Consider the following 15,736-nt stretch of genomic DNA (forward strand, 5'->3'; position numbering starts at 1 on the left):
ATTAATATGATTTATTATATACCACAACAACATTACATGTTGGACTGAACACATTAATATGATTTATTATATACCACAACAACATTACATGTTGGACTGTACACATTAATGTTATTTATTAAAAACAAAGGAGGACAAAGGCACTCTTCATATAATTCATTTAAATGCCTTTATCTGTATGTTATGTTCAATAGAAACAAAGTTTTAAAAAATCCTACGCGTTTCGGCTGCATGGCCTTCGTCAGGGAGTACAAAGAATAATACAATGACTTCTTTTGAACAGCTTTTCCAATTAGCCCTAATTTGAAGAGGGAGTGGTTACACAATGAATTGGACACACCTAGAGACGCCTTCAAGACCTCTTAGCGGAACACAAGTACGCTATACGGGTAGGCAATGAAGACTACACCATGGCAACCCTGCCTCCCTACAAGCTGTGGGTATTGATCATGTTCCGGCCTCTATTAGAAAAGGGGACCGTCTTAAACAGTTAAACCAAAGGGAAAGTTTTTGGATTTACAAATTACAAGCCACTAAATACCCTGGTTTAAATGAAGATATGGATTTCTCACCATTCCTGTAGGGTTGTGATAGGTCCATTTGCTATCATCTAGTGGTCATTTTGCTCAATTGCCCTCAGCTATGTTTAGACTATTGTTGTTCATGTTTGGCTGTGTTCTAGTGTACTATGGAATATATTGCTTTCTTATTCTTCACACTTCTCCCAGTCATGTTTAAGGTTAGAACTACCTTTCTAAGTGTTCTGATACTTCTAGCTTGGAGTTGTATTTTTTTTGATAACATAGCTACAGTATTTCACTTTGTAATGTGTATAGTATTGCTTACTAGGTGTGTCCAATCAATTTTAACCACTCCCTCTTCAAATTAGGGCTAATTGGAAAAGCTGTTCAAAGGAGGACATTGTATTATTTCTTTGTACTCCCTGACGAAGGCCATGCAGCCGAAACGCGTCAGATTTTTAAAACCTTGTTTCTATTGAACATGCCATACAAATAAAGGCATTTTAATCAATTATATGAAGAGTGCCTTGGTCCTCCTTTCTATTTTATACTGTACTCTGTATTTCACACAGTGAGTCTATGCAACCTATTATGTGTCAACGGAAGCACATTTTACTTCTGAACGTGTTTAGGCTTGCCATAACAAAGGGGTTGAATACTTTCTGACTCAAGACATTTCAGATTTAAATCTTTTATTCATTTGTAAAAAAGAAAAGAAAAACATATTTCCACTTTGACATTATGAGTTATTGTGTGTAGGACAGTGACAGTAAAATCTCAATTTAATCGATTAAAAAATACAGCGTGTAAACAACAAAATGTGGAAAAGGTCTAGGCAGTGAATACTTTCTGAAGGCCCTGTAGCTGGTATCATGACTTTCAGCATGCCAATCAATATCATAACTAAAATTGAGAAAGAACTATCTCACAGATCCAGGAATGGTTAAATGAACACGGATAGTCATGCCATGGTCCTTGGTCTGATGAACTGTGAGTTAACAACACACAGTTCTCCACTCCACCACCATTAGGCTGTCCACTCCCCCAGTACCTGCAGTAGAAATAACACAGTTAGACTGACCACTCTCTCAGAACCTAGAGTATGAACAACACAGAATCAGTCCTACCCCTTACACGGTGGTCAGAGTTGTTAGAGCAGTAGTCTCTTACTTTGGGGTGGTCAGTGGGTTGCCGTCCACCCATTTCCAGGTCCCCTCAGTAACAGTGTCAGTCAGACCAATCCAGAAACCCTTGTTGAGGTGGAAGAGAAACTCCTGTTGGTGAGAAAGAGCTGATATTGTCAACTACTATAGACTACATGTGTTAAATACTGGAAGATACATTACTGACCAAGGGATGTTTGATCATAACCCCCCCGCCATATCTCTCTCTCTTTCTCTCTCACCTGTTCCTTATCACTGTTGATGATCACCAGGTCTGCTCCTCTCTCCAGACAGTCATCTTTGCTCTCCCCCCAGGTTTTAGTCTCAGTAGACAGGAAGTACCAACTGGATTCAAACTTCTTCCAGTCTTTAGGGCAGGTTTGTTCTACAAGACAAAAACATGAATTTCCATCTTATTATTCTGCACCTATTATTTTAGAATACAAACACAAGTTGACTGCATATTAGATATATGATGTTATGATCATTTATTTGGTAAACTCACTCAGATTAGAGAACTTTCTCATGAGATCATTTTTCTCTTTCTGTTGCTGGGCTCTCTCTTTAGTCAGGGTGTTACTGCTGGTCTGTAGTTGGTCTCTCTCTTTAGTCAGCTTGTTGTAACTGGTCTGTAGCTGGTCTCTCTTTAGTCAGAAGGCTGTAACTGGCCTGTAGCTGGTCTCTCTCTGTTGAGTCGTGATGACCAATTACTCCATCTGTAAAAGGGAAAAGTTAATCAAACATGTAACTACCACACCATTGATGATTAAGGATGATTAAGGATGATTAAGTATGATTAAGGTTGATTAAGGATGATTAAGGATGATTAAGGATGATTAAGTATTCTACTTAAGTCTCAGTGACAAAATACTAAACTTACAGTAGACAGACAGGCCTATGATCCCAGTCAGTAGGAGGACAGACAGCAGCCCCAGACACACTGCAGCTACTCCAGAGGGTCTCTTCCACCACTGGAAATGTACTGAATCACAAATTATTAAAGTATGGTATTTGGTAATGTGTTTTACTGTATCATCCACGATTGGGACAAATAAATAAAATAAAATTGTATTTGTCACATGCGCCGTATCCAACAGGTGTTTTAACCTGTTGGGGCTACAGGTTAGCAATGAACCCCGAGACGGGATTGCTAACAAGGCTGGAAATTCAAAACATCAAAAATCTAATAATTTCAATTTCTCAAACAAGCAACTATTTTACACCATTTAAAAGATAAACATCTCCTTATTCCAACCACATTGTTCGATTTTCAAAGAGGCTTTACGGCAAAAGCATAAAGTTAGATTATGTTAGGACAGTACATAGCCACAAAAGTACAAACATCCATTTTCAATTCAAGGTCAGGCGTCACCAAAAGCAGAAACCAGCTAAAATTATGCACTAACCTTTGGCAATCTCCATCAGATGACACTCCTAGGACATTATGTTATACAATACATGCATTTTTTGTTCCATCAAGTTCATATTTATGTCCAAAAACAGCATTTTACAGTAGCGTGAAATTCAGATTTTTTTCTTCTCTGAAGTGCTTCCGGTGAACAACGTTACAATTTACAAAATTACTATTCGAAAACATTGGTAAATTATAATATTGTGATTCAAATAATAATAGTTTATCATTTCGTAAATGCTACTGTATTGCCAGATTTCAAAATAACTTTACTGGGAAATCACAAGTTGCAATAAACCGGGTGCTGTGCTAAGAACAATAGGCTAGGCTATATAAGTTAGCATCATCTTGTAACCAGCTAATATCAATAATACTATCGTCAATAATCCCTTACCTTTGATTATCTTCATCCATTGGCACTTCCAGGAATCCCAGGTCCACTACAAATGTGGTTTCTTTTGACAAAGTTCATAATTGATGTCCAAATAACTCCAAGTTGTTCCATGTTGTTAGCGCTCGGTGGCTACTCAAAAGTAGTGCGGGCGGGGGTGGGAAGTCACGGCGAAAAGTTAAAAAGTTTAAAAAATAATCTATTTACGTTCGTTCAAACATGTCAAACGTTGTTTAGCATCAATCTTTAGAGCCATTTTTAACGTGAAACATCAGTAATGTTTCAACACGACCGCTCCTGTGTCTAGAAAAACATCTTTGAAAATTGTCTCGAGTTACATGATTGAGCAGGTGCAGGCAATAATGGAAGTGACGACATCCCAGGGAGGTCAACTTCCCTTCCTTGTCATCCGGTCTCTGTTGATCATAGACGCTTCAAACAACTTTATAAAGATCGCTGACATCTAGTGGAAGCCGTAGGAGTTGCGAAATGAATCCTTTCTCACTGTGGTATCTATTAAACAATGATTAAAAAAAAATAGTACAGCCACAAAATTCTTTTTTTCTCTCAGGTTTTCTCAGGTTTTTGCCTGCCATATGAGTTTTGTTATACTTACAGACACCATTCAAACAGTTTTAGAAAATTCAGAGTGTTTTCTATCCAAATCTGGTAATAATATGCATATCCTAGCTTCTGAGTTGGTGTAGGTGGCAGTTAAAAATGGGCACATATTTTTTTCAAAATTCTCAATACTGCCCCGTAGCCCATTAAGAAAAATACAAAAAAATGAAAATAAATAAAAGTAACAAATAATTAAAGAGCAGCAGTAAAATACCAATAGCAGGGCTTTATACAGGGAGTACCGGTACAGAGTCAGTGTGCGGGAGCACTGGTGTCGAGGTAATTGAGGTAATATGTACATGTAGGTAGAGTTATTAAAGTTACTATGCATAGATAATAAACAGAGTAGCAGCAGGGTAAAAGAGGGGGGGACAATGCAAATAGTCTGGGTAGCCATTTGATTAGATGTTCAGGAGTCTTATGGCTTGGGGGTAGAAACTGTTTATAAGCCTCTTGGACCTAGACTTAGGCACTCTGTTACTGCTTGCCATGCGATAACAGAGAGAACAGTCTATGACTAGGGTGGCTGGAGTCTTTGACAATGTTTAAGGCCTTCCTCTGACACCGCCTGGTATAGAGGTCCTGGATGGCAGGAAGTTTGGCCCAGTGATGTACTGGGCTGTATGCACTACCCTTTGTAGTGCCTTGCTGTCGGAGGCCGAGCAGTTGCCATACCAGGCAGTGGTGCAACCAGTTAGGATGCTCTCGGTGGTGCAGCGTTAGAACCTTTTGAGGATCTGAGGACCCATGCCAAATGTTTTCAGTCTGTTGTGCCCTCTTTTCAGATTTTGTTGGCTGGAGTGTGTCAGCAGTTCCTGCAAGAGGAAGGCATTGATGCTATGGACTGGCCCGCCCGTTCCCCAGACCTGAATCCAATTGAGCACCTCTGGGACATCATGTCTCACTCCATCCACCAACGCCACGTTGCACCACAGACTGTCCAGGAGTTGGCGGATGCTTTAGTCCAGGTCTGGGAGGAGATCCCTCAGGAGACCATCCGCCACCTCATCAGGAGCATGTCCAGGCGTTGTAGGGAGGTCATACAGGCACGTGGAGGCCACACACACTACTGAGCCTCATTTTGACTTGTTTTAAGGACATTACATCAAAGTTGGATCAGCCTGTAGTGTGTTTTTCCACTTTAATTTTGAGTGTGACTCCAAATCCAGACCTCCATGGGTTGATAAATTGGATTTCAATAAATTATTATTGTGTGATTTTGTTGTCAGCACATTCAACTATGTAAAGAAAAAAGTATTTCATAAGATTATTTCATTCATTAAGATCTAGGATGTGTTATTTTAGTGTTCCCTTTATTTTTTTGAGCAATGTATAATCAAACTAAGGGTGGTGGGAGTCATATCATGTATTATATTATCACACTAAGGCTGGTGGGAGTCATATCATGTATTATATAATCACACTAAGGCTGGTGGGAGTCATATCATGTATTATATTATCACACTAATGCTGGTGGGAGTCATATCATGTAGTATATTATCACACTAAGGCTGGTGGGAGTCATATCATGTATTATATTATCACACTAAGGCTGGTGGGAGTCATATCATGTATTATATTATCACACTAAGGCTGGTGGGAGTCACGTAGTGGCCAGGGTTGTGCTAATTTCACAATTTCCCCTTCACTGTGGTTGACTGATAAAGGGTTTCACTACCTAAAGTCACACAGACGCAGGACTTTGCGGGGAGAAGACACAGCTATAGACGTATATTAGAGTTGAGGTTAGAAGTTACTGTATTTCACCACAAGTGTGTTAAGATGTCAGAGGGAGTCTATGAAAACTCAGATGGATTTGAAGACGATGAGCTTGATGCAATGAAGAACACAGAGATTGATGACCAATTATATTCCAATGTAAGAGCCTTCAAGCCCAGTTCAAGAGATGGAGTTGTTGCTTCAGGTAAGATTACACACACACACACACACACACACACACACACACACACACACACACACACACACACACACACACACACACACACACACACACACACACACACACTAAACAGGTGAGATTGCCATGTAGTAATATGGCTTTGTTCTGGACGACTGTGTGATCACGCTCTCCATAGCCGATGTGAGTAAGACCTTTAGACAGGTCAACATTCACAAGGCCGCAGGGCCAGACGGATTACCAGGACGTGTACTCTGAGCATGTGCTGACCAACTTGCAAGTGTCTTCACTTACATTTTCAACCTCTCCCTGTCTGTCTGTAATCCCAACATGTTTTAAGTAGGGGAGGTTCATAGATTTGAAGTACAGTGAAATTATCATCATTATTAGGTTTTGTTTGTAGTCAACTTATGGGTTTCTGAATCGGTGTAGTTTAACCTGTTAGGGCTAGGGGGCAGTATTGACACGGCTGGATAAAAAACGTACCCGATTTAATCTGGTTACTACTCCTGCCCAGTAACTAGAATATGCATATAATTATTGGCTTTGGATAGAAAACACCCTAAAGTTTCTAAAACTGTTTGAATGGTGTCTGTGAGTATAACAGAACTCATATGGCAGGCCAAAACCTGAGAAGATTTCAAGCAGGAAGTGGCCTGTCTGAGAAGTAGTGTTTCATCTTGGCTCTTTTTATTGAAGACTCAGGATCTGTGCAATAACGTGACACTTCCTACGTCTTCCATAGGGTCTCAGAGCCCGGGAAAAAGCTGAACGATATCGATGCAGGCTCTGGCTGAAACACTTTATCGCTTTTGGCAAGTGGCCACACAGAGTACTATGGGCTTAGGCGCGTGCCCGCTTCGACCGAATGCTTTCTTTTCCTTTGTCTGTTTACCTAAAGATTCCCGGTCTGAATATTATCGCTTTTTTATGAGAAAAATGGCATAAAAATTGATTTTAAACAGCGGTTGACATGCGTCGAAGTACGGTAATGGAATATTTAGAATTTTTTTGTCACGAATTGCGCCATGCTCGCCACCCTTATTTACCCTTTAGGATAGTGTCTAGAACGCACAAACAAAACGCCGCTGTTTGGATATAACGATGGATTATTTTGGACCAAACCAACATTTGTTATTGAAGTAGAAGTCCTGGGAGTGCATTCTGACAAAGACAACAAAGGTAATAACATTTTTCTTATAGTAAATCTGACTTTGATGAGTGCTAAACTTGCTGGGTGTCTAAATAGCTAGCCCTGTGATGCCGGGCTATCTACTGAGAATTTTGCAAAATGTGCTTTCACCGAAAAGCTATTTTAAAATCGGACATATTGAGTGCATAGAGGAGTTCTGTATCTATAATTCTTAAAATAATTGTTATGCTTTTTGTGAACGTTTATCGTGAGTAATTTAGTAAATTCACCGGCAGTGTTCGGTGGGAATGCTAGTCACATGCTAGTCACTTGCTAATGTAAAAAGCTGGTTTTTGATATAAATATGAACATGATTGAACAAAACATGCATGTATTGTATAACATAATGTCCTAGGGTTGTCATCTGATGAAGATCATCAAAGGTTAGTGCTACATTTAGCTGTGGTTTGGGTTTATGTGACATTATATGCTAGCTTGAAAAATGGGTGTATGATTATTTCTGGCTGGGTACTCTGCTGACATAATCTAATGTTTTGCTTTCGTTGTAAAGCCTTTTTGAAATCGGACAGTGTGGTTAGATTAACAAGAGTCTTATCTTTAAAATGGTGTAAAATAGTCATATTTTTGAAAAATTGAAGTAATAGCATATCTAAGGTATTTGAAAATTGCGCCACAGGATTCAACTGGCTGTTGAGTAGGTTAGCCCATAGAGGTTAAGCAGACCACCCTGTGCCCAAGAACACTAAGGTAACCTGCCTAAATGACTACCGACCCGTAGCAACAGTTAGTGGAAGGCTGGTAATGGCTCACATCAACACCATTATCCCAGAAACCCAAGACCCACTCCAATTTGCATATCGCCCAAACAAATCCACAGATGATGCAATCTCTATTGCACTCCACACTGCCCTTTCCCACCTGGACAAAAGGAACACCTATGTGAGAATGCTATTCCTTGACTACAGATCAGTGTTCAACACCATAGTACCCTCAACGCTCATCAATAAGCTAAGGACCCTGGGACTAAACACCTCCCTCTGTAACTGGATTCTGGACTTCCAGACGGGCCGCCCCCCAGGTGGTAAGGGTAGGTAACAACACATCCGCCACGCTGATCCTCAACACGGGGCCCCTCAGGGGTGCGTGCTCAGTACCCTCCTGTACTCCCTGTTCACTCATGACTGCATGGCCAGGCATGACTCCAACACCATCATTAAGTTTGCCGATGACACAACAGGGGTAGGCCTGATCACCGACAATAACGAGACAGCCTATAGGGAGGAGGTCAGAGACCTGGCCATGTGGTGCAAGGACAACAACCTCTCCCTCAACGTGATCAAGACAAAGGAGATGATCGCGGACTACAGGAAAAGGAGGACCCGAGCATGCCCCTGTTCTCATCGATGGGGCTGTAGTGGAGCAGGTTGAGAGTTTCAAGTTCTTTGGTGTCCACATCACCAACAAACTAACATGGTCCAAACACACCAAGACGGTTGTGAAGAGGGCACAACAAAATCTGAAAAGAGGGCACAACAGACTGAAAACATTTGGCATGGGTCCTCAGATCCTCAAAAGGTTCTAACGCTGCACCACCGAGAGCATCCTAACTGGTTGCACCACTGCCTGGTATGGCAACTGCTCGGCCTCCGACAGCAAGGCACTACAAAGGGTAGTGCATACAGCGCAGTACATCACTGGGCCAAACTTCCTGCCATCCAGGACCTCTATACCAGGCGGTGTCAGAGGAAGGCCCTAAACATTGTCAAAGACTCCAGCCACCCTAGTCATAGACTGTTCTCTCTGTTATCGCATGGCAAGCAGTAACAGAGTGCCTAAGTCTAGGTCCAAGAGGCTTATAAACAGTTTCTACCCCCAAGCCATAAGACTCCTGAACATCTAATCAAATGGCTACCCAGACTATTTGCATTGTCCCCCCCCTCTTTTACCCTGCTGCTACTCTGTTTATTATCTATGCATAGTAACTTTAATAACTCTACCTACATGTACATATTACCTCAATTACCTCAACACCAGTGCTCCCGCACACTGACTCTGTACCGGTACTCCCTGTATAAAGCCCTGCTATTGGTATTTTACTGCTGCTCTTTAATTATTTGTTACTTTTATTTATTTTCATTTTTTTGTATTTTTCTTAATGGGCTACGGGGGCAGTATTGAGAATTTTGAAAAAAATATGTGCCCATTTTTAACTGCCACCTACACCAACTCAGAAGCTAGGATATGCATATTATTACCAGATTTGGATAGAAAACACTCTGAATTTTCTAAAACTGTTTGAATGGTGTCTGTAAGTATAACAAAACTCATATGGCAGGCAAAAACCTGAGAAAACCTGAGAGAAAAAAAAGAATTTTGTGGCTGTACTATTTTTTTATCATTGTTTAATAGATACCACAGTGAGAAAGGATTCATTTCGCAACTCCTACGGCTTCCACTAGATGTCAGCGATCTTTATAAAGTTGTTTGAAGCGTCTATGATCAACAGAGACCGGATGACAAGGAAGGGAAGTTGACCTCCCTGGGATGTCGTCACTTCCATTATTGCCTGCACCTGCTCAATCATGTGACTCGAGACAATTTTCAAAGATGTTTTTCTAGACACAGGAGCGGTCGTGTTGAAACATTACTGATGTTTCACGTTAAAAATGGCTCTAAAGATTGATGCTAAACAACGTTTGACATGTTTGAACGAACGTAAATAGATTATTTTTTAAACTTTTTTAACTTTTCGCCGTGACTTCCCACCCCCGCCCGCGCTACTTTTGAGTAGCCACCGAAGCGCTAACAACATGGAACAACTTGGAGTTATTTGGACATCAATTATGAACTTTGTCAAAAGAAACCACATTTGTAGTGGACCTGGGATTCCTGGAAGTGCCAATGGATGAAGATAATCAAAGGTAAGGGATTATTGACGATAGTATTATTGATATTAGCTGGTTACAAGATGATGCTAACCTATATAGCCTAGCCTATTGTTCTTAGCACAGCACCCGGTTTATTGCAACTTGTGATTTCCCAGTAAAGTTATTTTGAAATCTGGCAATACAGTAGCATTTACGAAATGATAAACTATTATTATTTGAATCACAATATTATAATTTACCAATGTTTTCGAATAGTAATTTTGTAAATTGTAACGTTGTTCACCGGAAGCACTTCAGAGAAGAAAAAAATCTGAATTTCACGCTACAGTAAAATGCTGTTTTTGGATATAAATATGAACTTGATGGAACAAAAAATGCATGTATTGTATAACATAATGTCCTAGGAGTGTCATCTGATGGAGATTGCCAAAGGTTAGTGCATAATTTTAGCTGGTTTCTGCTTTTGGTGACGCCTGACCTTGAATTGAAAATGGATGTTTGTACTTTTGTGGCTATGTACTGTCCTAACATAATCTAACTTTATGCTTTTGCCGTAAAGCCTCTTTGAAAATCGAACAATGTGGTTGGAATAAGGAGATGTTTATCTTTTAAATGGTGTAAAATAGTTGCTTGTTTGAGAAATTGAAATTATTAGATTTTTGATGTTTTGAATTTCCAGCCTTGTTAGCAATCCCGTCTCGGGGTTCATTGCTAACCTGTAGCCCCAACAGGTTAAATCACCTGTTGGATACGGCGCATGTGACAAATACAATTTTATTTTATTTATTTGTCCCAATCGTGGATGATACAGTAAAACACATTACCAAATACCATACTTTAATAATTTGTGATTCAGTACATTTCCAGTGGTGGAAGAGTAGCTGCAGTGTGTCTGGGGCTGCTGTGTGTTCTCCTACTGACTGGGATCATAGGCCTGTCTGTCTACTGTAAGTTTAGTATTTTGTCACTGAGACTTAAGTAGAATACTTAATCATCCTTAATCATCCTTAATCATCCTTAATCAACCTTAATCATACTTAATCATCCTTAATCATCCTTAATCATCAATGGTGTGGTAGTTACATGTTTGATTAACTTTTCCCTTTTACAGATGGAGTAATTGGTCATCACGACTCAACAGAGAGAGACCAGCTACAGGCCAGTTACAGCCTTCTGACTAAAGAGGGAGACCAGCTACAGACCAGTTACAGCCTTCTGACTAAAGAGAGAGACCAGCTACAGACCAGTTACAGCCTTCTGACTAAAGAGAGAGACCAGCTACAGACCAGTTACAGCCTTCTGACTAAAGAGAGAAACCAACTACAGACCAGCAGTAACACCCTGACTAAAGAGAGAGACCAGCAACAGACCAGCAGTAACACCCTGACTAAAGAGAGAGACCAGCAACAGACCAGCAGTAACACCCTGACTAAAGAGAGAGACCAGCAACAGAAAGAGAAAAATGATCTCATGAGAAAGTTCTCTAATCTGAGTGAGTTTACCAAATAAATGATCATAACATCACATATCTAATATCCAGTCAACTTGTGTTTGTATTCTAAAATAATAGGTGCAGAATAATAAGATGGAAATTCATGTTTTTGTCTTGTAGAACAAACCTGCCCTAAAGACTGGAAGAAGTTTGAATCCAGTTGGTACTTCCTGTCTACTGAGACTAAAACCCGGGGGAGAGCAAAGATGACTGTCTGGAGAGAGGAGCAGACCTGGTGATCATCAACAGTGATAAGGAACAGGTGAGAGAGAAAGAGAGAGAGATATGGCGGGGGGTTATGATCAAACATCCCTTGGTCAGTAATGTATCTTCCAGTATTTAACACATGTAGTCTATAGTAGTTGACAATATCAGCTCTTTCTCACCAACAGGAGTTTCTCTTCCACCTCAACAAGGGTTTCTGGATTGGTCTGACTGACACTGTTACTGAGGGGACCTGGAAATGGGTGGACGGCAACCCACTGACCACCCCAAAGTAAGAGACTACTGCTCTAACAACTCTGACCACCGTGTAAGGGGTAGGACTGATTCTGTGTGTTTTTCATACTCTAGGTTCTTAGAGAGTATCCAGTCTAACTGTATTGTTCATACTCTAGGTTCTGAGAGAGTATCCAGTCTAACTGTGTTGTTCATACTCTAGGTTCTGAGAGAGTATCCAGTCTAACTGTATTGTTCATACTCTAGGTTCTGAGAGAGTATCCAGTCTAACTGTATTGTTCATACTCTAGGTTCTGAGAGAGTATCCAGTCTAACTGTATTGTTCATACTCTAGGTTCTGAGAGAGTGGTCAGTCTAACTGTATTGTTCATACTCTAGGTTCTGAGAGAGTGGTCAGTCTAACTGTATTGTTCATACTCTAGGTTCTGAGAGAGTATCCAGTCTAACTGTATTGTTCATACTCTAGGTTCTGAGAGAGTGGTCAGTCTAACTGTGTTGTTCATACTCTAGGTTCTGAGAGAGTATCCAGTCTAGCTCTGTATTGTTCATACTCTAGGTTCTGAGAGAGTGGTCAGTCTAACTGTGTTGTTCATACTCTAGGTTCTGAGAGAGTGGTCAGTCTAACTGTGTTGTTCATACTCTAGGTTCTGAGAGAGTGGTCAGTCTAACTGTGTTGTTCATACTCTAGGTTCTGAGAGAGTTGTCAGTCTAACTGTGTTGTTCATACTCTAGGTTCTGAGAGAGTGGTCAGTCTAACTGTATTGTTCATACTCTAGGTTCTGAGAGAGTGGTCAGTCTAACTGTGTTGTTCATACTCTAGGTTCTGAGAGAGTGGTCAGTCTAACTGTGTTGTTCATACTCTAGGTTCTGAGAGAGTGGTCAGTCTAACTGTGTTGTTCATACTCTAGGTTCTGAGAGAGTGGTCAGTCTAACTGTATTGTTCATACTCTAGGTCCTGAGAGAGTATCCAGTCTAACTGTATTGTTCATACTCTAGGTCCTGAGAGAGTATCCAGTCTAACTGTATTGTTCATACTCTAGGTTCTTAGAGAGTATCCAGTCTAACTGTATTGTTCATACTCTAGGTCCTGAGAGAGTATCCAGTCTAGCTCTGTATTGTTCATACTCTAGGTTCTGAGAGAGTGGTCAGTCTAACTGTATTGTTCATACTCTAGGTTCTGAGAGAGTATCCAGTCTAGCTCTGTATTGTTCATACTCTAGGTTCTGAGAGAGTATCCAGTCTAACTGTATTGTTCATACTCTAGGTTCTGAGAGAGTGGTCAGTCTAACTGTGTTGTTCATACTCTAGGTTCTGAGAGAGTATCCAGTCTAACTGTATTGTTCATACTCTAGGTCCTGAGAGAGTATCCAGTCTAGCTCTGTATTGTTCATACTCTAGGTTCTGAGAGAGTATCCAGTCTAACTGTATTGTTCATACTCTAGGTTCTGAGAGAGTATCCAGTCTAACTGTATTGTTCATACTCTAGGTTCTTAGAGAGTATCCAGTCTAACTGTATTGTTCATACTCTAGGTTCTGAGAGAGTGGTCAGTCTAGCTCTGTATTGTTCATACTCTAGGTTCTGAGAGAGTGGTCAGTCTAGCTCTGTGTTGTTCATACTCTAGGTTCTGAGAGAGTGGTCAGTCTAACTGTATTGTTCATACTCTAGGTCCTGAGAGAGTATCCAGTCTAGCTCTGTATTGTTCATACTCTAGGTTCTGAGAGAGTATCCAGTCTAACTGTATTGTTCATACTCTAGGTTCTGAGAGAGTGGTCAGTCTAACTGTATTGTTCATACTCTAGGTTCTGAGAGAGTATCCAGTCTAACTGTATTGTTCATACTCTAGGTTCTGCGAGAGTATCCAGTCTAACTGTATTGTTCATACTCTAGGTTCTGAGAGAGTGGTCAGTCTAGCTCTGTATTGTTCATACTCTAGGTTCTGAGAGAGTGGTCAGTCTAACTGTGTTATTTCTACTGCAGGTACTGGGGGAGTGGACAGCCTAATGGTGGTGGAGTGGAGAACTGTGTGTTGTTAACTCACAGTTCATCAGACCAAGGACCATGGCATGACTATCCGTGTTCATTTAACCATTCCTGGATCTGTGAGATATAGTTCTTTCTCACTTTTAGTTATGATGTTGATTGTCATGCTGAAAGTCATGATATGTCACGTCCTGACCAGCAGATGGAGCTAGTGTTTTAGTTTTGGGGTCAGGACGTGGCATGTTTGTATTGGTTTAATGTTGGGTGGATGATTGGGACTTCCAATTGAAGGCAGGTGTGTTGAGTTGCCTTTGATTGGAAGTCCTATATAGGTGTGTGTGTTTTTCTTTGGGGTTGTGGGTGGTTGTTTTTTGCACTGCGTTTCTAGCCTGCAGAACTGTAGCTGTTGTTACTTTGTTTGAATTGTTAAGTGGATGCTTTACTCCTTTATTTTAATTAAAGATGAGTATTCACGTACCTGCTGCGCCTTGGTCCATTTCTACAGAAGACAACCGTTACAGAACCACCCACCAAAGGACCAAGCAGCAGAAGAGGAGGAAGCCACAGGAGAGAAAAAGGGAACAATGGACATGGGAGGACGTCCTGGACGGCAAGGGAGCCTACACCTGGGAAGAGATCCTGGCCGGAAGGGATCGCCTCCCATGGGAACAGGTGGAGGCACTCAGGAGAGTGGAGGCAGCTGGACAGAGGAACCATCGGGAACGTTACGCTGGAACACGGTTGGCTAGGAAACCCGAGAGGCAGCCCCAAGATTTTTTTTGGGGGGGGCACACGGGTAGTTTGGCCAGGCCAGGGAAGAGCCGTAAGCCAGCTACCCGTGACTACAGGGAGGTGCGTACGAGGTGGAGGGCGCCATGTTACGCTGAGGTGCGCACCATCTCGCCTATACGGACGCACAGCCCAGTTCGCCCAGTACCAGCGCCCCGCAGGTGCCAGGGCAAGGGGAGCATCGAGCCGGAAGGGGTGATGCCAACCCTGCACTCAAGACCGCCAGTGCGCCCTTTTGGTCCGGTGTTTCCCGCCAGACGCACTAGCATGGAGGTGCGTGTCTCCAGGCTGGCACGTCCTATACCAGCCCCACGCATCAGGAGTCTAGTGTGTCAACCCAGCCTCGCCAGTCAACAGTCACCAGAGCTGCCCGCCAGTCAACAGTCGTCAGTGCTGCCCGCCAGTCAACCATCACCAGAGCTGCCCGCCAGTCAACAGTCGTCAGAGCTGCCCGCCAGTCAACAGTCGTCAGAGCTGCCCGCCAGTCAACAGTCGCCAGAGAGGTCAGACTGCCCTGAACTGCCGGAGTGGCCAGACTGCCCTGAGCTGCCGGAGTGGCCAGACTGCCCTGAACTGCCGGAGTGGCCAGACTGCCCTGAACTGCCGGAGTGGCCAGACTGCCCTGAACTGCCAGAGTGGCCAGATTGCCCTGAACTGCCAGAGTGGCCAGATTGCCCTGAACTGCCGGAGTGGCCAGACTGCCCTGAACTGCCAGGGTGGCCAGACTGCCCTGAACTGCCAGAGTGGCCAGACTGCCCTGAACTGCCAGGGTGGCCAGACTGCCCTGAACTGCCAGAGGTGCCCGCCTGCCCTGATCTGCCAGGGTGCCCGGCCTGTCAGGATCAGCCCGAGTGGTCCTCCTGCCCTCCGGTCCTGCCCGAGTGGTCCTCCTGCCCTCCGGTCCAGCCCGAGTGGTTCTCCTGCCCTCCGGCCCAGCCTGAGTGGCCCG

General features: G+C 42.4%; 2 protein-coding genes across 3 annotated transcripts; one reads left to right on the top strand and one right to left on the bottom strand.

Moving 5' to 3' along the window:
- Positions 1–1,049: 1,049 nt before the first annotated feature.
- Positions 1,050–2,619, bottom strand: LOC123735947 (C-type lectin domain family 4 member E). Its single transcript, XM_045713117.1, has 5 exons — positions 2,565–2,619; positions 2,190–2,400; positions 1,927–2,069; positions 1,692–1,795; positions 1,050–1,572 (listed from the first exon to the last, which is right to left on the bottom strand). The coding sequence occupies exons 2-5, from the start codon at positions 2,209–2,211 to the stop codon at positions 1,425–1,427; spliced, it is 417 nt and encodes a 138-aa protein (XP_045569073.1). The 5' UTR covers positions 2,212–2,400; positions 2,565–2,619; the 3' UTR covers positions 1,050–1,424.
- A 2,983-nt stretch (positions 2,620–5,602) lies between these two features.
- On the top strand, positions 5,603–14,346 carry LOC106594109 (centrosomal protein of 135 kDa). Of its 2 annotated transcripts, XM_045713121.1 has the most exons (6): positions 5,603–6,031; positions 10,923–11,013; positions 11,178–11,558; positions 11,679–11,820; positions 11,951–12,054; positions 13,996–14,346. In XM_045713121.1, exons 1-4 carry the CDS (start codon positions 6,014–6,016, stop codon positions 11,795–11,797), a joined length of 609 nt encoding a protein of 202 aa, XP_045569077.1. In that variant the 5' UTR covers positions 5,603–6,013; the 3' UTR covers positions 11,798–11,820; positions 11,951–12,054; positions 13,996–14,346. The 2 variants fall into 2 exon arrangements, with proteins under 2 accessions (XP_045569077.1, XP_045569076.1); XM_045713120.1 differs by lacking the exon at positions 10,923–11,013.
- Positions 14,347–15,736: the final 1,390 nt, after the last annotated feature.

Source organism: Salmo salar, unplaced genomic scaffold (assembly GCF_905237065.1).
Source record: "Salmo salar unplaced genomic scaffold, Ssal_v3.1, whole genome shotgun sequence".
Classification (NCBI taxonomy): Eukaryota; Metazoa; Chordata; class Actinopteri; order Salmoniformes; family Salmonidae; genus Salmo; species Salmo salar.